The sequence below is a fragment of the Mastacembelus armatus genome, chromosome 15, assembly GCF_900324485.2.
Source record: "Mastacembelus armatus chromosome 15, fMasArm1.2, whole genome shotgun sequence".
Lineage (NCBI taxonomy): Eukaryota > Metazoa > Chordata > Actinopteri > Synbranchiformes > Mastacembelidae > Mastacembelus > Mastacembelus armatus.
In genome coordinates this window covers 14,622,900-14,648,528 of record NC_046647.1, presented here as the reverse complement: position 1 = coordinate 14,648,528, position 25,629 = coordinate 14,622,900, and the positions used below count along the sequence as shown (strand labels likewise).

The 25,629-nt window shown below is 41.8% G+C and overlaps 1 protein-coding gene across 3 annotated transcripts; it reads left to right on the top strand.

Annotated features, from left to right (window-relative positions):
- Positions 1-1,117: 1,117 nt before the first annotated feature.
- On the top strand, positions 1,118-24,348 carry dachc (dachshund c). 3 transcript variants are annotated; one of them, XM_026310114.2, is made up of 11 exons: positions 1,118-1,890; positions 8,777-8,886; positions 12,223-12,333; positions 15,433-15,611; positions 16,886-17,006; positions 17,112-17,240; positions 20,258-20,454; positions 21,060-21,207; positions 22,064-22,192; positions 22,373-22,477; positions 23,716-24,348. In XM_026310114.2, the coding sequence occupies exons 1-11, from the start codon at positions 1,307-1,309 to the stop codon at positions 23,751-23,753; spliced, it is 1,851 nt and encodes a 616-aa protein (XP_026165899.1). In that variant the 5' UTR covers positions 1,118-1,306; the 3' UTR covers positions 23,754-24,348. The 3 variants fall into 3 exon arrangements, with proteins under 3 accessions (XP_026165899.1, XP_026165900.1, XP_026165898.1); XM_026310115.2 differs by having other exon boundaries at positions 21,057-21,207; positions 22,406-22,477; XM_026310113.2 differs by having other exon boundaries at positions 21,057-21,207.
- The last annotated feature ends 1,281 nt before the right edge of the window (positions 24,349-25,629 follow it).

The following is a 25,629-nucleotide window of genomic DNA, read 5'->3' as shown; positions in this document are numbered from 1 at the left end:
TGGCTTCCTCTCTTGACTTTTAATGAATGTAAATCTACCATCTACATCCTAAAGATTAATTTCTGCCAATTAAAAAACACAAGAGGGCTTATTGGAGTGAGGGGGGTTGGGAGGAAGAGAGTGGTAAAGTCCTTTGAGTTGGAGTACAGTCGGAGTTTTATCCTCTTCCCCCTTGTCTTATGGTGAGATGGTCTCTGGAGATCTGTGTCTCTCTCTCCCTCACGACCAAGATCATTATCAGCACAATGTTCCGTGAAAGCCACTTTGAAAGGACTGCGAGCGCCATATGTAAATGACGGGAGAGTGTATGTATGTGTGAGGGAGAGGAGGGGATGAAGCAGCACAGGGAACAGGTAAAGGGGTCAGTTTGTCACATGTCAAGGTTGCTGGACTGCTTATGATCTGTTCTCCTTGGTTAGACTCCTCCTGCAGCCTTTTCCCTTCGATTCAGGTTATTGTTGCTCCACGAGAAGTATACAGAGCACACACGGCACCACAATAATTAAAAAAACAAAATCGAAGTAATTCATTATTTCAACAAAACTATGACATCATATAAGACAAAAATGCACTAGTGTTTCAGCATTTGCACCTTCAAAAATAAAAAAAATTTAAAAAGCCAGTTGACACTAGACCTTGGAGTTACACCCTAATACACAACCTCCGATATTATTTGGAAGCCAGATAATAATAAGAATAATAATAATGTTTTCCTATCATAAATAAGCTCTGATGTTATCCGTAATAACTGGCATTTTAAAATGGAGACTATTTGCTTTCAACAAAAATACCTGCAGTAATAAGATCAGAATGTTTTCCAGGCTAATAGGCCTACAACTGCAGCTATTAGTGCCAGACCATGTTATGGAAAGATTACAGTGATACCATGAAGGTTTCAAAGACAGATTAAGTGCCACACAAACATAAGTCACCTTCGTTAGGCGTTCAGAAATAGGCTTATCCAAAGTTTGTGTAGGCCAGACTAATCTTTGCTCTCTCTCCCCGCTCTCTCCCTCTCTATGAATGTGTCTCTCTCTCTAAGAATATGTCCAGGCTCCTCCTCTTTATGATAATGTGACAGTAGCATCTCCAGCTCGGAGACAAGCCTCCTCTCATTCTCATTCAACTATGTGATGTGTTTTCCCACACACGGACCCTGTCTCCTCTTCTTTCACCCCCCTCTCCTCCTCGGAGCGCTCTGTGCGCACTTCCCTCACGCAAAGAAACGATATTTGTTCGCCGAAGTTACTTTTTCACATAGTTGACTCAGAAGTTTACTCCCCCCCTCCTCTCCTGATTCTCGGACATGACCACCATGGCAACTCCGGCTGCTCCGACTCTGCTCCCGGCTGCTCCACTCGGGCACCACCCGGCGCCGAGTTCCGTATCTCCGGCCACCAACTCTCCGCCACCTGCGGCCACCTCTGCCGCTTCGTCCCCGGCTCCTCCGGTGGCGCACCCGGTGCTACTTCACCAGTACAGGGCGGACCTCTTACTACCGAACGGGACCCCTCTGAAGACCGGAGGAGCGCCGGTGTCGGGCGGCGCTAAGCCCGTGTACGCCACCCCTTCGCCCGTGGAGAGCACGCCGCAGAACAACGAGTGTAAACTGGTGGAAGTGAAAGGTGCCAAGCTGGCTTCGTTCACTGTGAAAGACACGGAGCTCATCTGCCTGCCCCAGGCTTTCGATGTGTTTCTCAAGCACCTGGTCGGCGGGCTCCACACCGTTTACACCAAGCTGAAACGGCTGGACATTACCCCGGTGGTGTGTAACGTGGAGCAGGTCAGGGTGCTACGGGGGCTTGGGGCCATCCAGCCCGGGGTGAACCGGTGCAAACTCATATCCAGGCAGGACTTCGAGACGCTGTATAACGACTGTACTAACGCGAGGTGAGTCGGATGTAGGAGATAGGACAAGGGAGGTGGGGTTGGGACTGAGTGACCCGGTCGAGGTGCTGCTGTAGGGTTACCCGGGGTGGTTAGGGTGCAGCAGGTGGGGCCATGAAGTAGGAATGACGGGTCCAGAGCCAAAGACTGTGCCCATATGACGTTTTTAGGGATCTTTTATACTTTATTTCTAATATTAGTCTGCACATAATGATCTGTCCCAGGACACGTCACAAAGAGCCATGTGGGTGATAAATAATCACTTTGCAAACACCATGTGCTGTGATGTTTATATGTAATATTTGAAGACTTGGCTGCTTTACTGTGATATCTGCATGAGATTCATCTCAATTAACAGCTAACAGGTTTTCATGAGCCAAACTCAAAGGTAGAAACTATAGAGAAAAAGACTATTAACTAAATACATTTTTTTTTGTTTATATTGGAGGTTGTAAACCTTTAGGCCATTACTGGCTGGAGTCCAGTTAACCCCTTTAACCACATTACAGCTGCCAGGCCTGTCACTATTTACTATTTTAGCAGCTGATGAACATAGTTATGGTGTTGATGATAAGGAATTTTGGTAATAGCATTAAAAAAAACACTCTTAAAAGTTTGTCATGTTGTCACAGGCTACAATCTTTCTCGCTCTCTGACATGCAGACACACACACACACACACTCACACACACACACACTCACTCCCTCTTACTCCTTGACATACACACATGCACACATTGAATCTGACACTGTCATTCTGAGAAATTGATTCTTCACAGAAATTAATTAATTTTCATTTGGCCCCAAGCGGCAGCTTAAATCAGGACAAGCTCACTCACTCACTCACTGATCCCTTTGCTTTCTCTCTCCTTCTCTCAGCCTCTCTCTCTCGCTCTCTCTCTCTTTCTCTCCTTTCTTAATAACTTGCTGTCTTATCATATCAACACTCTTTAGCCCTGAGCATCAGAACAGAGGAGATGATTAAATGAATTCTCGGTATTTATGATGCGATTATGTAAATGAGCTGTTTTGCAGAACTCTGATGGTGACCAACTACATGGGTCATCAATCCAATGTGCCACAGAGATGTTTGGATAAAGTGTCTAAATTGGCTGGGATTTGTGGTTTCCTGGTGCCTCAGTCTGCTGTTGTGCAGACCACATGCTCAGTACAGCATGGGTTTGTAACCAGAGGAGTGTGGATTAGCCTTAGTTTGGGGGATTTATATTGTTTGATAGTTAATCCCTGCCCCTTGGAGCATGAATGATCCAATTTACACCAGCCATTAAGTGGAGATTGAGGTTGCACCAAAATGTGAGTGAGTTCAGAGTGTGTAGTCTGTTTTTTCCAGCTTTTTTTGTTTGTTTCTTGGGCTCTTGCATCAAATCTTTCAAGTCCTTTAATATGGCTCTAACTTTATCTTTGAGCTGTATTTGGATTTTATTACCAGGTGTTATCATTTGAGACGAGCTTTGACTTGTCGAGTGAAACTAGAAACGCTCAAAAAGGAAACAAACTATTGTGAGGATCTGCTTCCAGCTCCATGCATGTGGATTAACACCTGCCCTGGAAGACAAAATCCAGACGCATCTTCTGGCTGCTTTGGGATTTCTTCTATGTCAAGTGTTAATGGGCATGTTGTTATACAAGCCCTGGAAATACACAGCCTCCATCGTCTCTAATTATCCACACAACAGTCAAACAGCCTTTAGTTAATGAGATCTGAAAACATCACTCGTCTGAAATCTTCAAACACATCCGGGATTCTTTGTCTGAAGGCTTCAAATGTGCTGTGGTAGCCATTAGCATGAGCACCTTGCATTAAAAGTTTCTTGGTAATCCCTTGTGTGGATGGAGCAACACAGAGTGGCAGGTAAAAAGTGGGACACAAGACAGTTATCGTTGAAGCAGGAAGGCCTTAAAGTTCCATTTTCAAGAATATGATGTTATGGCTTTCTGACAGCGTCAGGGCTCAGTGAGGCTTCTGTTACTGATTAAGACAGCCATCACTTATTATTTTCTAGTGCAGGACAGGCAGACAGACTGGAGGAGAAATAACAGCCTTGTCTGATAGTTCAACATGTTCAACCTGTTTCGTTATTTATTGATTGTTTTTTAACAAAAAAAAATTCGAAGCTGAGGTTACAAAAATGTCCTCTGTTTATCATTGTGAGGTAAAGAGTCGCTGTGCAAAAACACACACACACACACTCTCTCTCTCTCTCTCTCACACACACCCTGACCATTGACTCGTCGAACCATAAAAAAAGAGCAGTCAAAACCTAGTTATAATTCATTCATAGGTGGCTCTAAAACACACACTCACTCTGTCATCTCCTAACACACATGCACACACGCATGCACACAAACTCACGGTCACGCCTGTGTGTTTGCCGGCTTTGCTGCTAAATGACATTAGTTCCACAGAGAGAACATGGCATGTAGGAGGCAACCTGATCCTCCGTCCTTTTCTTCCTCCCTCACAAAGGAACAGTTACATTCTCTGTTAGAAACACACATCAAACAGCTCCCTCAGGTCAGCCCGTGTGTGTGTGTGCATATATTATATACAGAGATGTAAACTTTATACACTGAAATTCCACCCTCTACATGTTACATAAAGGTAGTGTAATGTTCTGAGGTGCAAGATCTCAGGTTACTTTTGAACACATTAATAACAACAGATGGTTTCTACATTTGTGCATGTAATCATCTTTTACCCACGGAGATTCATAAAGTGTGCTGCTTTAAAGAGTTATTTTCAATTCCAATAGATTATATTTTATTTTATCTTTTTTTCTCTTGATATTTGGCACGCAGATCCATAGGTTTTGAGATAGCTGCATATCCTGCCTCCAGCCCAGGCAAAATGGCCAAAATGACGGTTAGAAAATCAAACGGTGTCCATGTTACTGTGGAGAGTAGGTAACAAACAGATAAAGTTTTCAGAGGAACGGGTTTACCTTTAGACCTCTTGAGGAAAGTTAAAAACGTTATGTTGATTATCCAGAGTTTCAGGGACACGGTTTTTGGAAAGATGAAGAGATTGAAAATATCATTTAGGTTAACTGGCCCCTGACCCTTAAAGATACATGTTGGAAAATGATGAAAAAGCAATATTGCAAGTTGAAATGATGTGTTTATTTGCAGCTCATACAATCACTCGTGTGAAGCAGGTGTAAAATAAACGTTTGGCAAGAAAAGAAAAATCAAAAGATGAATGACGAACGAGACGGCGCGGCCTGCGGAGTGCAACAAAAGCGCACTCTTTGTGTTTCTCAGTGGTGAACCTCGACCGTGCAAGTTGGCAGCAGCAAGCCGGTGTTGTGTGTGCATGGGAAGGTGGACTCCTCAAAGCCGAGCCCCGCTGCCTCGCCATAACTCACTGTCAAAGTCAGCAGCACTGGGACGAAAGGGGGGGGGGCTGTTTGTGTGTGTGTGTGTGTGTGTGTGTGTGTGTGTGTGTGTGTGTGTGTGTGTGTGTGTGTGTGTGTGTGTGTGTGTGTGTGTTAGGGTGGGGTGGTTAGCTCAACTTTAACCTCCTAACTCTTTTGATGTTTTATAGAAAAGAGCATGATGAGATACAGCGGGCCTCCATGTCTTCCACTATGACAGGTCTTAATGGAGTACACTCAAGCGCGCATGCACACTTTTACACACACACACACCCACACACAGACAAACACACCGTCTTGACATTATCTTGACCCTGGAATGTGGGAGAGGAATGTAAGGCGGTATCATTTGAGGAGATCAGATTCTTGCCATGATCAAACGTCCCATGAGTGTGTATCTGTATGTTTGTGTGTGTGTGTGTGTGTGTGTGTGTGTGTGTGTATGTGTTTTGTCCTGCCTGCTTCTTTCATGACATCATCACACTGGCTTCCCTAATAACAATGGCGCATAAAGCTTTTTCAGCCCTTGATTTTAGAGGAAGATCACAACATCAATCTTTCCCTGCCTTCTCTAACCAGCAGCATAACTCTTCCTGCGTACAGCTACAACGATATGATTTATCAAACCGGACCGTGACGGCGAATACAAACCCGTGTGATAAACACAGATTGAAAGGATGAGAACATGGGAGCTGTAAACCGCTGCTAATATATTCCAAACAAAATCTTGTTTGAGCTAGTTCTCCTTTTTCCTTTCTCCCTCTCCTACACACACATACACACACACACACATATACACACAGCTGCTACCTATCAGCACCTCAGTCTCTCCAAGCCAGTAGCTGTTCCACTGTTTTGACTGTAACACTTCCTACTCTTTCATTACTTCTCTCTTTTCCCTCAGTGCGTGTGTGTGTGTGAGAGAGAGGAAGAGCGAGATCTGTCATCTTTGTTATGTTTTGTTTCTGTTCCACCTGTGCTAAGCTCCAGCTGCCATGTTTGGCGTTTCATGTTTCAGGTAACACATAGTACACACTAAGCTTAGAGGGCAGAACTCAATGTACAAACTACCTTTTTTTTTTTTAAAAAAAAGGGTGTGTTTGTGTGTGTGTGGCCAGAGTGTTGGCATGAGGGAGGACGTCTGGGTGAGATTTTAATTAAAGTTTGAGACAAAGAGGTCATAAGCCATACACCCCCTCCTCTGCACACACACACACACCTTATACACACACACTCACACATGAACACAATGCACTGTTTTCTCTCTTCCCCCTCCTCTCTCTCATTCCATCCCCTCAGCTTGATGACTTTTCCATGAAAGGCTTTTTCATTAATCCTACCTCAGGGAACCGGTGCTCTCCAACCTCACACACACACACACACACACACAAAATACACTCGCATGCACAACACACACATAGACCTCTCTCCATGGGTCACTTTGATGTATCAACGCACTTGCAGACTAAACACAAAATTAGGTTCCAGTTCTTTATTCCCCCTAAAATGCAACATATACAAAGGCACACACGCCCACACCCAGCAGCACACACACAAACACTCACCCACACACAGGCCATTAATTAGTGTGTGCAAATAAACAGTAGTAAGGAAAAGGGAAGTGGCTGCAGTAAAAACCAACCACAGCCTTTGGTGTCTGTGTATTTTATTTCCCTCCACTGGTGTTTGCTTATGTATGTGTGTGTTTGTGTGTGTAGGTTCACTTGTGTGTCAACGTGAGTAGCACTGATTCTCTGTTTCTATATTTTCAAACTTGAGACCTAAAAATAAATTTCCTGCATTTGTTAAGCACAGTATGCTACTCTATATCCACAGCAAAAAAAGTGTGTGATGTGAATACACACCCGCCTGCAAAAGAACATCACACACACACACACACACACACACACATTCACAACGTCATCCCTCTCGCACATTCCTGTGTCTGCCTGTCATGTTGTGTGCGTGAATATGTGTATGCTGTCTGCTGTGTATGTGTGAATTCGTGTACACACCTGAGTGAAGTCTCTTTGACTCTCACTGTCTACGTGTCTGCGGGTGCCTGTGTGTGTGTGTGCGCGCGCATGCGTGTGTGTGTGTGATATCTGATGTCAGCTGTCACATCCCAGTCGGTCTGGGCCCATAATAAGAGACAATAATAACAACTCATTAAAACCGAGGGCAGGAACTGTGGAGCTCATCGGCTCATCAAATTAACCTTTGAACACTTCATACACACACACATGCCAGACAAAACCACACACACACACACCCCCATGTGCACTCACACACACATACACACACATACAGGCTACCTGTTTTTCTCCCACAGTTAGTGACTACACAATCTTTCTCTCTGTCTTTTTGTCTCTCTTCATCTTCCCCCCCCTCTCAGCCAGTGGGTGTGTCAACAGGGGATTGGTCCTTTCTGCTGGGTAATTGATGAATTATATGCAATATGCAAATGAGGCGCCATTAATCTCCTGACTGACAGCTTCGTTTATGGGGCCTTAATGACGGCTGGATTAGATTCTAATTAAAATCTGCTCAAAGACACCCCACGCTAGGAAGCTGATGCTGTTCTCTCCTTTTTTTTTTTTTTTATTCTTTCCCACCTTTTCTCACTGTCTCCGACTCATCCTGTATATGTTTCATCTTGTGTTTTCCTCTAACTTTACACCTCTTCATTTTTCCCTCCATCTCTCTTTTCATCTTTATTGGTCTTTGTTTCTTTTGCTCTCTGTCACACTTTCTTCATCTCCTCTTTCCCCTGTCTTTTTCACTCTTCCACTCACTCTGTCTTTTCATATCACACACACACACACACCCACAGACAAACTCTTCACAGACATATTTGCGCACTTGCCCACAGACTCATGTTATCCAGTGTCAGGCTTGTATGAAAGGAGATGAGCTGCGGTGGTTGTCATTAAGTCTGATGTGGCCCGTGTCATTTCCCCTGTCAGGACATTCACACCGTTTAGTCAGAGCCAAAGTGATGTCTGACAGCTTTTCACATACTTCCTCCAGGATTGATTGAGCATGCCTGGCTCAATCAAACCATGTGAATCTGCTCGTAGTCACAGCCTTTATTGAGAAAATTTGTGACATGGCGGGAAAAAGGGAGTGAATGACCAAACGAGAACACAACGGACAGGGTAGGAGGCGAGCAAACACATTTAATCAACAAATAAATGAATGAGTAAGCTAAACAGTAATGAGGTGCTTTATTGATGCCAAAGGGAAACTTATTTTTTTGCTTGCTCGTATCTAAAGGGAGGTCAGATTTGCTGTACAGCTGCCTTCCTGGAACCGGTCAGGTTTCGGTGTTTTGTTTCTTGACAGTTCAGCAGGATCAGAGGTTTACAGACTGAAGGACAGGTTCTCTAACCAGGCCACCCATCTCAATCTCAGCATGAAAAACCCACTGACTGAGGGGGTAAAGTATTAAACTGCCTAATGACTAACGTTAGCCTGTGTGTTTTCTGCCTGCAGTTCCAGGCCTGGACGACCGCCCAAGAGGCTGCAGAATGTGACAGAGGGCGGGACTCACCACATGCTGTCCCACAGTGGTCTAATGCATGCTGGGATCATGCCTCCTGCAGGTGACCACCCAGACCTCACCACGTACACACAATACTTATGTACCAGTGCTTCATACGTGTACAGCAGAAACAATATCACACAGGCACGCAGACTTACTGAACTACCACTGTTGGAAGGGATAATTGCTGACATCATATAATTATGATGTCCAATGCGTATCTTAAATTGACTGCTCTGCCACTTTATTCAAGTTCGAAAATGTGCGCTTTTCAAAAAATGAAAGAAAATGACAGATTTTTTTCTTTTGTTGTATTCATCTCATTTCTTTAATTCTTTATTTTCACCGATCACAAGGTGAATCTTTTATTATTTTGTTTGATTTCACAGTTTTTAATATTAGTATTTGATTTTCCCATTCGCCTTGTCTGATTGGCTATACAGTAACGGTGACAAATTCTTATTCTCTCTTGTCTACCTCTTGTATTTTGTGTTTTCTCCATGATTGGTTATTCCACAGTAATCACAACTCCACAAAAATAGAGTCCTGATCTGCATCGTGCTCACTCATTGTGCAGGTTAAAAAAAATGTCACTGTTCTGAATCACAGTTTATCGGCTAAACAGTGTAGTGAAACATTATCAGTGACGAGGATCAGTCAGACCAGAACTTGTGGCCCAAACGTGGCATTTTAGGAAGATAAAGTAGCTACGAGGAGAACAAAAAATGAATGTGGCTATATTTATAAAAACGTTTGAGAATAAATTGCAGTAACTGATATAATTACATGCTTTGCAATGCAAGCATAAAAATGTGGAAACATTTTAATTGAAACTGATAATAAAATGATAACTTTAAGATAATTGTAACAATAATAATATAATAATACAACAATACATATATTTTTACACCTCTTCTTAAAGTCATCAGTCATTTGAATTTGATTCATCTGATAAAGCTTTTTGTTTGTAACTGGCATTAATGTCATTAGTAATTTCACTTCAATTGCCTGCTATTAATATTTATGCACTGGAACTACTACTAGAGCTAAAATTGCTTTTAGATAATTGCAGCCTAATACACAGTAATAAAGTAAAATATGATAGACATCAGTTAACAAAAAAATTTATCGGTATGTATATATACATATATATATGGATTTATCTATATGTATATATACATATATGTATTCACAACCTTTATATCATTTATAAAGCCTTTATATATATTAAATATAAATAATCTCCTGAAAGTTAAAAAAGGTGCAAATCCGGCCAGTTCACCTGCCAACAGTCTGTCTCAAAGATTCACTGGAAAGAGAAATCCTTGCTGAGTCTCTAAATCCTCATTTTCTCAAGAGTTTCATAATGTCAAGAGTTGTAATTCCTCCTACCTGAGCAGTAGTTACAGTAGTGATCCCTCAATTGGCTCCGTGAGCAGAGTGAATTAGTGACACGTTGTTGCTTCGGCCCTCATAGGAGCTGCTGGATCTTTTCAGGTGTCGACCTGCCAACAAGCTGAGTTATCCCATCAATTTAAGGAAAGAACAGCTTGTTTATGCAGAGTAGACACATGATAAGGTATTTAATTCACTACGTTTCTTGCAGAACCCCATAGTGACACATGTTGCCCATCATCAATAGTATGAGGAGGTGGGGTTCTGGGAGGTGACCTGTGTGTTGATTAATAGAATTAGCATACACACTGCTGATATGCCAAAAATAATGCATAACTTGCAAGCTTGGTCTTTTTTCTTAGTACAAAAAAGCACAAAAAGTCATCTCTTAAGTTGAGAAAGACCTGAGACACTACTTTGAAAATTGATGTATGATTTCCTTGCAGTTTTTCTAATCTCCTTGTGTAAATGACACTCTTGTTCATAAATTATCTTTTAAACTATGGTATTAAGATTTATTAACCATGAACAAAAATGTCTGCGTGTTTTTGTAATGTCAGAATCTGGAGATCTCAGTGTTTTATATTTTAGTTTTATATTTTGATTTCGTAAGAAAACTCTCTGTCAGCTGCCATAGTGCTGCTTGTTCCTGCCGCAAACATTTGTGTGTTTGAATCCCCATTGTGATGTGTTTGTGTGTGCGTAACACAGAGAAAGGGAGAAAAGTAATTGCTGGCACCTCACTGCTCTCAAAGTTGCCCTTGGCTTTGTGCTCTTCACTGCAACCTGATCTTTTCATTCCCCGCCTCAAAAGAAGCCATTTTCTATTAGCCTCCACTTCCTCTCGCTGTTCAAAGGTGCTTGAGAGTGTGTGTATTTGTGTCTGTCTGTTGTGTATGTCTGAGCGTTCAAGAGCATCTTTCTCAGTGGGAAAAGAGTCTTTTTCCACCAAAGGAGAGGGCACGGCGGCAATGTCAGCGCTACTGATTAGAACTGGCCACATGAGAGGGGAGAAAGAAACAGAGAGAGGGAGGACATTTGAGCGTAAAAGGCAGGAAAAATCTTTGATGTGATCCTCCTTAGTCTCTTTTTCTCGCCCTCGTGCACTCACACATACACTCGCGCAACACAGTGGCTTATGTCCCGCTGTGATGCTGACATTTGAAAAGGTAAAGTAAGGAGAGGGAATGGGAGGAGAGCAGGGAGAGGGCAGGAGAGAAGATGAGGGGAAAAAGGAACAATTTGTTGTGGTTGTCGACGTCTCGGACAGAGAAACTATTCACCTCAGACATTTATTGTGTAAGGAACAAAAAAACACTCTGCAGTTGGGTTTGTTACAAATGTTTAGATGTTACCAAGATCAGGAAATGAAGACTTATGGTTTGTTTGCATTTCCTCACTGATGTTTGCACAGTTGCATGGTTTGTCCAACTTTAATAATTCACTGTGTTTGTCTGTATTAGCGCAGGAGATATTAGAATTTTCAGAGGCATAAGATGGAGTTTGAAAGGTTGCTGTGTGGGTCAAACCTTCTGAGGTTCAAGACACAAATTAAAATGTGGCTTAGCCCTCCTGCCACATTTTGTCACTCTCCATTACGTATTATCTAAAAGTGCGCAACCTCTATTAAAAAGTATTTTCACTTTTTTCTAGTGCTTTTAATTTGTACTGATAAAGAAACGCTTTCTGGCTAAAGGTGGAGCTGCTGCCGCTGCTGAGTGTCACCCAGTGTGTTGTGCTGTGGGATGTGATGTCCCTGTGTAGGAGAGATGAATGTCTTGGCTTGTTCCTATCACTGCTGATTCTCTGGCTGACTAAATGGCCAGTGCAGCGGTGCAGTAAGAATGAATGGCTGGCCTCTGTCTTCCCATGACAACTTCCTGCCTACCCACTGCTCTAATCCTCCACCGGGGCCATTGATCTGGCTTTTATTGATTCTTGCTTTTTCTTTCTTTCCTCCTGTTCCTTTTTTTTTCCTTCTCTGTACCTGTCTCTCACTCAGATTTGTCTACCCTGGCCAAGAAGATCAAGCTGGAGGCGATGGCTGGTTACCACAGCAACCAACAACATGGCAGGCCAAATGGAGAGAACGGAGACCACAACCCTGGACTGGGTGAGTCTCATCCGTTTGTCCGTCCTCACGCACCCCGATACACACATATGCATGCCTGCGTCATATTAGCACATTGCACAGTTGTTGCCCGTGATGCCAGTACAGCTTGAGCAGCTATGTTTATGTGTGACGGCTGAACCAAGATGATTAAACCCAGGATGTGACATCACTTCTTCTGCCTGTACATTTCCTCTCAGAGGCAGTGAATGAAAAACAAATGACAGCAGCCATGAGTCAGTTCTTAGACATTAGAAACAGACATGTGGCTCTGGTTAATCTGACCATCAAAACATGAAAATCACATCTTTTTGTATATATTTGGTTTGGCTTGAATTTGTTACTGATAAATACTAATACTTCAGTTGAAAAACAGTTGGTTATTCCTTCTGTAGCCTCGAAATGTTGCCATCATTAGTATATATTAGTCAACACATCAAGAGAGTACAAACCCAAACCAGCTCTGTTACTCATGTTTGTGCTATTGGAGGGTTATATCGAGCAACATTAGATCAGGATTTACAGGAAAAAGAGTGGAGTGTGCAGAGTGTTCTCATCTACTAATGGTTCACTTTGTCACTGGAAAGCACAGAACTCAACTTAATTTTGAAACCAAGTCTCTTTGGCTTATTATTACATGTGCAGGTAGAATTTTTCGTCCTATGTTACTAAAAACCGTTCTCTTTACTGCACCGATCCCTGGCTGTGCAATGAAGGAGAGCAAGTGCAGAGGGATGATAGAGAGATGAATAAGATGAGAGGCTGAAGCCAAATCAATAGTCTTCTCTCTAATTCACTATCCTGAATGCAAACGACAAACGCTGGACAATCGATGGCGGACACACGCACGCATGGACACGCACGCATGCACACGCACGCGAGTCTTGCATGGCTTTCACGCAAACACAAATACACACGCACACAAACAAATCGGGCACAGGCCGCCCCCACTGTTATCGACAGGTTAAAGCGACATCAGTGTGTTTAGACGGATGATGGGGCTTATGGAGGTCTGCGTGGAATACGCTATCAACCTGGGACACATACACTTACGATGTGGAGCATACTGTGATGCTTTAGGACAGAAATAAAAAAAGAAGTTGACCTTTTGTTTTTCAGAGATTTCTATGTGCCTGAAGTGATATCACCACATTTTACGCAAATTTTTGACTTTGACTTTGACTTTGTGTGTGTGTGTGTATATGTGTATGTGTGTATGTGTGCGGTAAATTTTTCCCTCTATCCATGTCTGTAAACACTCCCAGTCTTAAACAGTGTTTACCATTGTATACTCAGTTACAACTGCCAGCATCTGCGCGCAGTTAGGTGGCATGGTTACCACCAGCCATTATAAACCTGTAAAGCTTAATCACTGTTAATGATAGAGTCAAGTGGAAACACACAAACACACAGCACAGACATACATACACACTAAGCACGATGTGTTTTTTCCATACCACCACCCACGGCCTTATGGGAAGGATAGGCCCCTACAAGAGCTTTAACCACTACAAAGGCAATCTCAGATTACACACACGCACACACTCACAAATGCTGAGTGTGACACCTTATGGGCTGGGGAAGAGCAGGGAGCAGCCATTTTTGCATTTAACAAGATCTTCTGGGAAATTTACTGTAACTGTTTGTTTACAGTAATGGTTTGTTTGGATAAACATAAGAGAGGCACTTTGATTTCTGATGTTTTTTAATGAAACATAAGAGAGAGTGATGGGAGGGCAGAGAAAGTAAAGAGGAAAATCAGAGTAAAGAAGAAGGAGAGAATGAGAGTGAAAATGAAATTATAGAGGGGAGTGGGGTTGGGGGTGGAGGGAGGTGACAAAAGTGGAGCTCTGGTTTCTAACCAAGGCTTAATATTTGGAGTTGGCTGCTAGTTGATTGTCGGAGCATCTGGTTATTTAGCTCCATTCAGACAGATCTTTTGTTTGGATTGGTTTCTGCTCTGGGCGAGTGAGAGACTAATCTGCCAAATGCACAAAGCACTGCACATATGTCCAGCGAGCCCAACTCATAAAGTCAACGCCTCACTCTTTATTTCTTAGTTTGCCTTTTCTTTTCCTTGCTTTTCTCTGTTTTTCTTTCCCTTTGCTTTTTCTCTCCATCCTTTATTTATTCTATTTCATCACTTCTCTTTGGACAGCCTTTTTTTGTTTCCATGCACTCGTTCTATTATTTGTGACAATTGTGCAGAATAGAGTCCAAGATTTTTTCCTTTGTGTTTATAATTACCCAGCGTGCAATGCTGGCCCAGCACCAGGACTGCCATCAGCTTCTTTTGTTCCACTTCCTCCCTGTGTTTCTTTTGTTTTTGTTTTTCCTTTTATTAAATGATAAATATTTATGTCATCCCCCCCCCCACCAAAAAAAACCCCCCACCCCAACAGGATTGTTTGTTTCATGAATAGAGGGACTGCAACAACCCACTAGGGTGCTGTTGAGAGGAAGGATTTTCTTTAAAGATAGTGGATGCTTGTCTTAAAGAGAGGAGTGCGAACAACAGATTGGCCAAGATAATAAGACTTTGGTTTGAACCGCTGAAAACGTGTTGGATTATCATCAAGACCGCCGGGGAATTGAGAGAAAAGTTAGCCAGTTTTTTCTCATCTCCAGAGTGGCTGAGTTTTTGCAGGTGACACTCTTGAAAAGCATTTAAAGTGTCACAACAACATCCCGAGGCTGCCAGTGTCTTTACATCTTTGTTTTGTGTTCTGAGCAGGACAAATGTTTGCCTTTTGTTCTGCTAGCTTCCTGTGCACACCTTTTTACACACTCAACATCTCCAGACTCTTAACATGCACATTCACACATGTTTTTGAGTCGCAGTTTGTGAATAGAGCAGTCATCCAGATAATATTGATATCAGTGAGAGAAGATATCGGTGTCCAGTTTCAATCGTGTCATCAGAGAAGCAGGGTGCTGTGGGCTTTCAGTTCAGTATACAGCACAGGACTGAGCAGAGAAAGGCCTTTCATTTCAATGAATAATGAATCCAAATGAAGCCTCCACTCTTACTGTATTCTACTGTGCTCCCTCATCTTCAGCATTTCTTATTTTTATTCTATATTTGTTTCTATTCTCCCCCAGTTCTGGATCAGTTGCCCTTCATGATGATGTCACATCCTCTGATACCTGCCAGCTTGGCGCCGGCCTCCGTTTCCATGGCGATGGGCCAGATGAACCGACTGAGCACACTGGCCAGCATTGCCAACGTGGCACAGCTTCACGCCAACCCCCCTGCCAGGGCTCCCACCTCCGTCATTAAGGTGAACTCAGAGGCCCATCAGCCCGGTGGACCTGATCATCAGCCAGTTACCGTCTGAGTCCGTGTGACACTCAGGACTAAAATCTGAGTTTTAGTTATGTATAAGTGTGGTTTCAAAATGACATATTTGGAAAAGCACAAAATTAAATAGCTTTCTAACATCCAAAGACATATTTCATATCTCTACACTTTCTAGATAAACAGATCCTTTATCCTTTATATGTTTTTATATGTTTTTATATGTTTCATGGTTGTGGCTAAAAACTGGTAATTGTCTCCTGGTGGGTATCCAAGTTCTGGATCACCACCAGAGTGTAATCAGTTGTTCCATGGCTCAAGACCAACCCCATATCTATTTATAAACATTTTAGCCCTTCTGCATTCAGATAGAAACTGTGACCCTCTTCGCCAAGTTGTTCACAACTTAAAAACTGTTCAGTGGCTTCACTCTTAAGACTAATTAAAGCAGGTTTGGAAGCATTATATATTGCCAAAAATTTCATATTGTAGGCGTCAGTATGCACAAAGTATTATAGCACATCGTGTCCTCATCAGGACCAGGATGTAATATCTCCGGTCATAATTTTAACGATGCCGACCATTGTTTTTCAAACATTGGGCTGGGTCCCAAATATGGTTTGCGAGGCTAAATGAAACGAGCACCACATTATTTTTGTTAACACCAGAGACCATATTACCATATTATTTTCGAGGTTGTTCCAAGTTCTCAAAAAAAAAAAAAAGATGTAATTTGTGGATAACGATTCTGACCTGCAAACTGAAACTCGACTGCTACATATTTGGTCAAAACTGAGTTTTTACTTTGCCAGTATTCTCCTGGGGTTTCCACTACAGCAGTCACAAAAAGTTTAACTATTACACTGTGAGCCTAGATAAAAAGACAACTACAAGTGCCGCAACATGGATACTTGTGCCTTCATGACTTAAGTTGTTTTGTCAACTTTTTAACCATAGTCTCTGCTGTCTGAAAACTTTTACAGTCCTCTCTGTCCTGCATTTACTACAGACATGCCACATGGCACCTCGACTTGCTCATGTACTCACCAGCTGTGACACGTAGCCCACAAACCCACAAACGTTTTTTAGGCCATTAAAAATAAACAGATGTATTCAATGGTTTTTCAAAAGTGTAAAGTGAGCCACACAACCTACTTTTGAGAAAGATCTTTTTACATGTTTATTTTAGTTATCAAAATTATAAATGTCAATGAATGCTTTCATTTTGACTGTGTAATAACTTTTGTTGTTGTGTAGGAGCGAGTGTGTGACAGCCCCTCCCCTTCTCCCTCATTGGACGATGCTCACATGTCATCCAACCACAGCAGCAGTGTGTCCAGTTCACCGTCTCACACAGAACGCACTGCAGAAATCACACGTACGTACATACCTGTGTTTTCGACTCTGCAAGGTAGCGTGTAAGTGATTTCACAACATTATGAGGAATTTGTTATCATTTAGACTTTTTATATTTTCTTTCCAGACCCACTCCATGACAGCCTGTCATCAAGTGTGCTGGGACATTCCCCTGGTGTGGCGCAGGGGGCCAGAGAGACAGATGTGACTCCAGTGGAATACAGCAAGGAGAACAAGAGGAGTCACACTGACAGAGGTAAGATACACTATGTTTGTACAGCTTGGATCAGCATTGGTTCTAGTTTAGCAGAACTCTGCCGTTTAAATAAAAAATCCCAAATCAGAATCTAATTTTTTAACTTTCTTCTTGTACTTTTACCATTTTTAATCTAATTTTAGAAGTAATGTGATTTGTCTTACATTACACAAATTTATTGAATAACTGTGTCACCTTGACATCAAAGGTTGAGTTCTTGCTGTTTTCTGAGAGTTTCTTGTTCCATTCATTAATCATTCAATGATCAGTAATGAGTCGTGATTATTTGTCAGACAAATCAATTACCTTTGAGCAAAGTCTGTCAATAAAGTACAACAGGCATTGAGTTTCCATCCAATCCATCCATCTTTGTCATCATTTATGGATTTAAACACTTGTGGCAACTGTGGGATAGCTTATTTAACACTATTTATTTACAAGAGAAAGGGTTTCTAGCAGTTTGATGAAAGGGAAATATCTCAGTAACCGGTCGATAAGGATTCACAGTCTCACCCCTGCTCTCTTCCTCCTCTCCTCCTCGCTGTCGGTGGCCCTGCTGGCTCCCCGCAGAGAGCAAAGACAAATAATTCTGCAAAACAGGGCTCCATTAGACCAGGAAGCGATGTTACATTAGCGAGCCATTTGCCGGGCCACGGCCTAACGAGCCAGGCGGCCTCCCGTGCTCTCAGCTGGACCTCATCTGCATAACGACCACCTCCCTGTCGTTAGGGCCCGTGTTGCCACGGTGCTGCAACGTCAGTTGTTTGGTTCTCTCTGTCAGGGAGGTTTGCATTAGCTTAATGAGGACTGCTCAAGGACAAACAGTCAGCAGAAATCTACAGAGAGAGAGAGACCAGGAGTTTGTATGTGTGTGCACGCGCCCGTGGAAATATATTCTAATACTGAATCGCATTATTCAGTAATCGAATCAAAAAATCACAAAAGCCTCCCAGGTAAGGTTTCAGATGCTGTCAGGTATCTGTGAACACACTGACAAAACAGTGATGGCACCAACAACATGAATGCCATGCATCACACATCACATTTATGCAATTGATTTTCAATTGATTTTCCTGCATGCAAATGAAACCCATGTACATTTGCTGGATTGCAGGCTTTTGTATTTGACCTAGAACATCACAGGATAGGTTTATCATGGATTGAACAGAGTTTCAAAGAGCACATCAGTGCTGTCATTCTGTCAATCCATTGTATGATAATCTCTGAGTGTGTGTATGTGAGTCAGTTTTGGCTGTGTGTGCTGTTTCAGTGGTCTTTGAACAATGTATCCATGCAGCAAAGATCAGAGGCCATCCCTGACACCTCACTCCCATTAACCAAACATCAGCAAAATTTTATTCTCTCTCTGTCTCTCTCTACCTCCCTCCCTCCCTCCTGCTCTCTTCCGCTGACTGGCAGTCTTCACGTGGTGAAGTTCATTAGCCCTGGGGACGGGTGGGAGAGGAATAAGAGAGGGGGAAAATGAGAGATGAAGTTGGGAGAAAAGAGAAAAACAGACAGTGACCTTGGTTAGAGAGATGGGTAAATGATCAAACGAGCTGGCAGCCATGTGTATATGTGTGTGTGTGTATTTATGCCAAACGTGTGTGTGTGTGAGAGTGTGAGGTAAAGTAGGCGTAAAACAGTAACTCAATAAAGGATCAGTCACATCCAAGGAGCCTGGGGAGCCCACGCTGCTGACTGCGCACTTCAGCGGCTACGAATGTGTGTGTGTGTGTATCTGTATGTGAGCCACAGGAGTGTAGTTGGATGCCCTCCGCTGAGCTCGCCAGCACCTGCTAATTACCTTTCTCTACAGAGCAATGCTTTTAGCAAGAAAGAGAGAGAAAGAAGGGGGGTGGTGGTATTGCTTCTCATCTGTGAAACACCTTGAATGTGACAGTTGCCAAGACGTGAGGCCGAGGCAAAGTAGGGGAGGTGGGTGGATGTGGAGCAGAAGATGCTGTGGTCAGCTAAGTGGAGAAAACACTGTCATTTGTCACAGACATTGAAAAGTGCCAGATATCACATTGCACGTTCACACTTGTCTCTGCTCCAATAAGCACCGGACTCCCAGGACGTCTTCGTCCTCAGTGGCTCAGATTACAGCGAACACATAAAGTGAGCAACTGCCTGATGCAGAAAATGGCTAATCTTCATCTCCCTCACTGTCACGAATCGGGAACACGCAGTTCTCAGGTTTACAAACAGATGGTCATTCATAATGCAGCTTCTTAGTTGGTTTATGGGAGATGTCAAGCTGTGATGCATTATCAATAGGCAGAGTGCCATCTAATAAAGGGTGGCCACATTTTCAAAACCCCAAACTAGGACTTCTGTGTATCTGTACACACTCTTGCACACACAGTAATTAGTGTAAACACCCAATAACTGTTGGGCTTGATGTGTTTACAAGAAATTAAGTGAATATATTAGTAAGCTATAAATTATAGAAATTTGTATTCAACCTTGAATACATATTATTTCTGGAGTGGTGATGTGTTTGCAGGTTTTAAACAAATACATCACCAAATCCTTGCAAACAGTATATTATAAAAATCAGGAAAATATGTACAGTTTGTAGAAAGTTAGTGGAAAACTGATCACCTGAGACACAGAGCCAGGAAACCTTAGTAGGTCAATGAGTTCATGCAACTCTAAGGCCTGAGACAAACAAGATTATACATAAAAGCTTGATGATCATTGGACTAAGTCATAAGGGCACAGTACTCCAGATAAAATGTGCCCAACCTCAAGTTAAGGTTTTCTGTTAAACTAATTTCCAAGGTTAAGCATGAAGGTTGACACACACGTCATTGATCATTTATTAAATATTAATTATAAAAATGTTAACTCATATTTTTTCTTCCCATCATGAAGTCATCTATTGTATGCTACACCTCAAAAGTGTCTGCAGAGGTGAAGTAGATGAAATAAGCCACAGACAGCTCTTTGTGTTCAGTCAGGAGTGTATTGGCCTTATTGACTAGACATCAAAATATCTCTCTGCCCTCCAGATAACAGCTCCTTGGCCACTCAGACAAACAGGGAGAGCTGTGATAGACAAGTCTACCAGAAACCCCCATCAAGCAGGGAGGGCTGTGAGAGGGTATCTTACCCCACGGGACAGAAGCTCCCAGCGGGTCTCCACCACACTCCCTTCATCTTCCCGGAAGGCTTGTCCTCCATAGAGACCCTGCTCACGAACATCCAGGTGAGGCTCTGGTGGGGCTTTATTATTATTATACTCTGAGATGAATAGGAAGGGAGATGATCCACTCTTTGGGATTTCCTGAAATGGTAAATAGCAGACGAGGCAGACATTAAGGATTTGCAGTAATTGGGATGGGCTTGTGCTGACCTGCTTCTCAGATTGCACACGTCTTTGTTAGGGTACAGACACAGTGAAAGCACTCACTGGTTGGATTTACACAGGACAAAACAACAGGTTTTTAACCTTGTCTGTCTCTGCTATAGCAGCAAGTCTGTCTTTTGCATGGAGTGATTTCACTTGGTTTAAAATCTTTATTTGGGTTTTTTTTTTTTTTTTGCTCCCTGAGTAAAAGCAGGAGATATAGCTGAGTAAAACCTTAGACTTAAAGAAGAACTCAATTCTTTGTTATAGATGACTTTTAATTATTTAAAACATGCCACGTTTGTTAAGGTACAAAAAAAAAAGAAATCGGAGGATTAACTGATTAGGTGGTAATGGTTCTTTCTGGTGCATTTTCACAATAAAAGCTTGAAGAAGACAGACGTCTCTCTTGGCATTTGTTCAGTGTGTAACCTGTTGATGTGTGTCTGTGTGTCTCCAAGCAGGGTCTGCTGAGGGTTGCCATAGAGAACGCCCGGGCGCAGGAGAAGCAGGACCAGCTGGAGAGGACAGAGCTGAAGCTGGAGCTGGTGCGGGAGAGGGAGCTCAGAGAGACTTTGGAGAGACAGCTTAGCATGGAACAGAAAAACAGAGGTAGACAGCACCACATGAAGCATCACATTCCCCTATAGCATTACAAAACAAAACTATCAGTGTTAAACTTGCTTTATACACTCACACGATTTTTACATCTGAACACTGAAAATTCTGCTGTGCAGCTAAACAACGTTGATCTAATCCACTTCCAAGCCAAATGGATGCCAAGTAACTTGAAAATCAGATAAAGGAAGTGAGGACACCTACTGTATATTACCCCTTAATGCATCTGCAGAGGTGAATTAGAGCGAGGCTGGCAGTATACTGCAAACTAAATCAAGTTTGGCATGTTCACAAAAGCTGTCATATACGGAGCAAATGCCAGTCAAGGACAGTTTTCTTGATAAGGTCACACCAGATGGAGAAGTTGTGGTGAAAAGGTGACATTAAGGACACAGTGCGTGGTCGAGCAATAGCCTTTTGATCATTCAGGCCTGCGCCAATGCCTCCTCTATGAAACCAATTTTATTTTATGCAGAGTGTCCTGTGCTTTTCATTATTAGTAAACTGTGAGCTTAGGAGTATATTGGCCTCATTTGCTGACTATTACTCTGTAATGAATTTCCCATTCAGACTACAACAACACAACAAACACTCCAAGCACACAATACTTCAAAGTCCCTCAAATCTCTTCAGGGAAAGATCCAGGAAGGTCAAGAATAAGGGAGACCACAAAAATAATAAATAAATTCATACAAAATCAGATAGTTGAAATCAGGTACTGTATAAAAATATAAGAAGCATTTAAATAATATGATTGCACATTAACATGTAGATGTGTACTTTAATCACATCTTCTGTCATCTTTTCTCTTCGTCTTCCTCTCTGGTTTTCCTTCTTCTTCTTCATTTAGTTCTGATCCAGAAGCGCCTGAAAAAGGAAAAGAGGAGTAAGAGGAGACTACAGGAGGCCTTGGAGGAGGAGGTCAAACTTCGTGATCAGGCAGAGCACAGCCTTCTGCACACTGGCAACACACACACAGGTACAGTAGCAGGTGCTTTAATACACATCCATTCAAATAAGTTTCTGTTTCCTGTCATAATTATGCTTTTTGTTGGCAGCATAATTCATATTAAATGTCACCAGCCTTTGGTGCAACATAGCTTTGACTGCTCATTAGCCTCTAATTAAGTGTCTTCATTAATTAATGACCAAACTACAGGCCATCAATCATCAACAGCTCCTCCTCACACAGAATCTGTGACCCAGGACGTGGATGGAAGCAACCATGATGACTGCAGGCTGGACACCAAGGCAACAGTACAAGGTAGAGGTTTTCTGATAACAAATACTGCTTCCTCCACGTGTGTGGCTGCGAAAAGAGGTTCATATTCTGATTTGTAAAAATGTTCCCTGTAGACATAGGAGGTAGCAGCTCCTATCAGTACTAAAACATTCTGTCACAGCTTAAAGAAAATAAGACAAACAACCTTCTTAGAGAGTTTTGAGATTTGATATTTTTTTATTTTATTATTTTTTGTATGCCACATCCTGTTATCTATCGAGTTTGTTGCATCATTCAATTGTTTAAAAGTATGTGTATCAACATTTGAAAAGGCACTGCACAATTTTTGGTGGGTTTAATAAAAAAGTCATTTCAGTGTAAGAGTTTTGAAATAAACATGCCGTGTTCTCGTTGGTGGAGATTTATTTAGCTCCTACCAACTGAACTAGGACAACAGAATTAATTTTCACCTATTCCCTGCTTTTGATGCTTAACTGACCAGTCTACTGGAAGGGTTTTCAAAGATTTCACAGGGAGACTGCTCCTGAGAAATTGAACAAAATTAAATGAAGCATGAGACGGTTCAGTGGGGCTACCATTTTAATGGAGACAGGCGTTTAATATATTTATTTTGCCAACATTATTTTCTTCACAGTGATAGATTAATGAGAAAATCCCACATGCAACATCTTAAACAGACAGAAAAAGAAATGGCCATGATCTCTACCCTGGCCTCATCAAAAAAGTGCATGGTTCCAGCCCACCTCTGCTCTGTGCCACGCAAGGACCGCCATACTAGACAGCGCGCTTGTTCAAAGGCAATTTTTAATTGAATGTCAGTGAAGCAAGAAGAGAACTGGCCACTAATTAACGGCTGTCTTAATTGTCCTCGTGACGAGTTTGTTTGGACATCATTTGCATAATTAACACCCAGTAATAAATCATTTAAAGGGGAATTGTCTGTCAGACAGCAGGGCAGGATGTGGTTCCTTTGTGCCTGGAAGTTTTATCGCCAAAAACAGGGATCAAGGGCCGAAAAAGACTTTTGACTCAGCCTTGCTTAATAATGATCTCTTATTAATGATCTTTGGGCAAGGCTTTACAAGTCTTCAATATTATGAGAATGTATTAATTGCATAGAGCATTTTTCCTCCTCCTGCTACCCTCACGGAAGAATCAAACTGTCTAATTTTATTGCAACTTACAACTTTAAATACAGAGTTTAAATGCATAGAATCTTCATTGTGTTTTATCAATTTGGATTTCTTTGTGGATTTCAGAGGGTAGAGTGTTCCTGCAGACCACTGGGATGTACTGAAGATGGATGGATGGATGGATGGATGGATGGATGGACGGACGGACAGACGGACGGATGGATGGATGGATGGATGGACGGACAGATGGATGGATGAATGGATGGATGGATGGATGGATGGATGGACGGATGGATGGAGGAATGGATTGATGAAGACTTCTCATTTTTGAGAAACACAACCAACAGGCATGCTCAGTCATCTCCACCTCCTCAAAAGGACTCCCCTACATTTCAAGGGTGACATTCGAACTTTTTCATTGTTCTCTTGTTTAATTTATTACATTTATCACTGAATCTCAAACGTAGTGGGAACAATTCTTTAATCTGATGATGTGTTTTGCTGTGTTTGTTTTTTCCAATCAAGGTTTTTAGAACCTAGATGATGATGACCATAGCTGTTTTTTGTCAGTGCTGTTTATCTGGACGCAGGTGATAAATGTAGCTTGTAACAGAGTTGTGTACATATATATAGTCATCAATTTTGTTATTATCAAAAAACATAATGGCATGCTGTACAGTCAGTAAAATGACTTGTATTGTGTATGTTATGCAGTAGTGCAGTTTGACAATACAAACAATACAAATCCTTTTTATTAAATTGTGTTAGTGCTTTTTTTTACCAAGCCTCTGAATTATTTATAATTATTTTTGTGAATACATAGATTGATTGATTTCTCTGAAATACATTGCAGCTATTTGAAAAGTGTGTTTATGTGTTTATTAGTTGTTTTTTTTTTTTTTGTTGTCACAATCAAAAAAAAAGGTGTGCTTTCTGTGGTAAACCCTGAAGTTTTGCTGTGTGTGTGAAGGAGGGGGAAATCCATCTGGTTGCATGTCTATACATATATAAGGGCATAGGGAGTGACGTGACATTGATTCTTGCGCCATCTCCAAAACCATACACGTAAGTATTGACAGACAGATAAGAAGGTAGCGAACAGGGTCACGTGCGCGGTCCTTTAGTGAAACATGTTGATGATGCACTATGGCTGTGTGGGTTCTCTCATTTTTAGTATGTTTTCCCCTCAGAATAGAGACAGGTGAGAGACTTTCCAAGTTAAAAAAAGTTGAGAACATTTTTTTTGAAGCTCTGTGGAAAACAGGACAAAAAAGAGACAAAAATGTAAACATTTACATTTATTTTTTACAGTCAATTTACATTTTCACTGTGTGGAAATTTTATTATTTTTTATTATTATTTCATAATCTTTGCCTGCCCCCAAAAAAAGAGCATTGCAGGACAGACAACTCTGCGTAGTTAAACTAATGAATAATGTCTTCTGGCACATCTTTCAGCACATTTGTGGACTGAAGCCATGTAAATGTAATATAAATCAACTTGTACCACAGCTTGAATTTGGAAAATTCATCTGCATACACATAAGAGATATTTAATAGCATCATAGACTGAAATCAGGACTATGCTAATCCAGTGTGTGGCTATAAACATACAAATATACATGTCTGCAAATGTTCCTGAACTAATGCAGAGGATAAAGGGATGAATATGTAATAAATGATGTGAGGGATCAATTATCAAAAATGTTGCTGAATATATTTGAAGCAGATCACTTCCCCCAGGAGACTCAGTTGACGTGTCTGGATACTCACTGGCAAGGATTATTAAGTTTTAGTCCTAAATAATATATTACACATTGTTCCAAACTCATTTGTTGTGCCAAAACAAGCTTTGGCCAGATTTTGCTCATACAACCTTGTCTAAATGTTCTGTGTGCGATTTCCTGGACACAGGCAGATAAGCTGTGATGCCGGACTAAAACAATACCTCTGTTACAAGCAATTCTTCCTGAATACAGAGTGGCTGACAAGTGAATAGCTATGACTCACGTAAATGAATGTGTGAATGAGTCATCAGCTT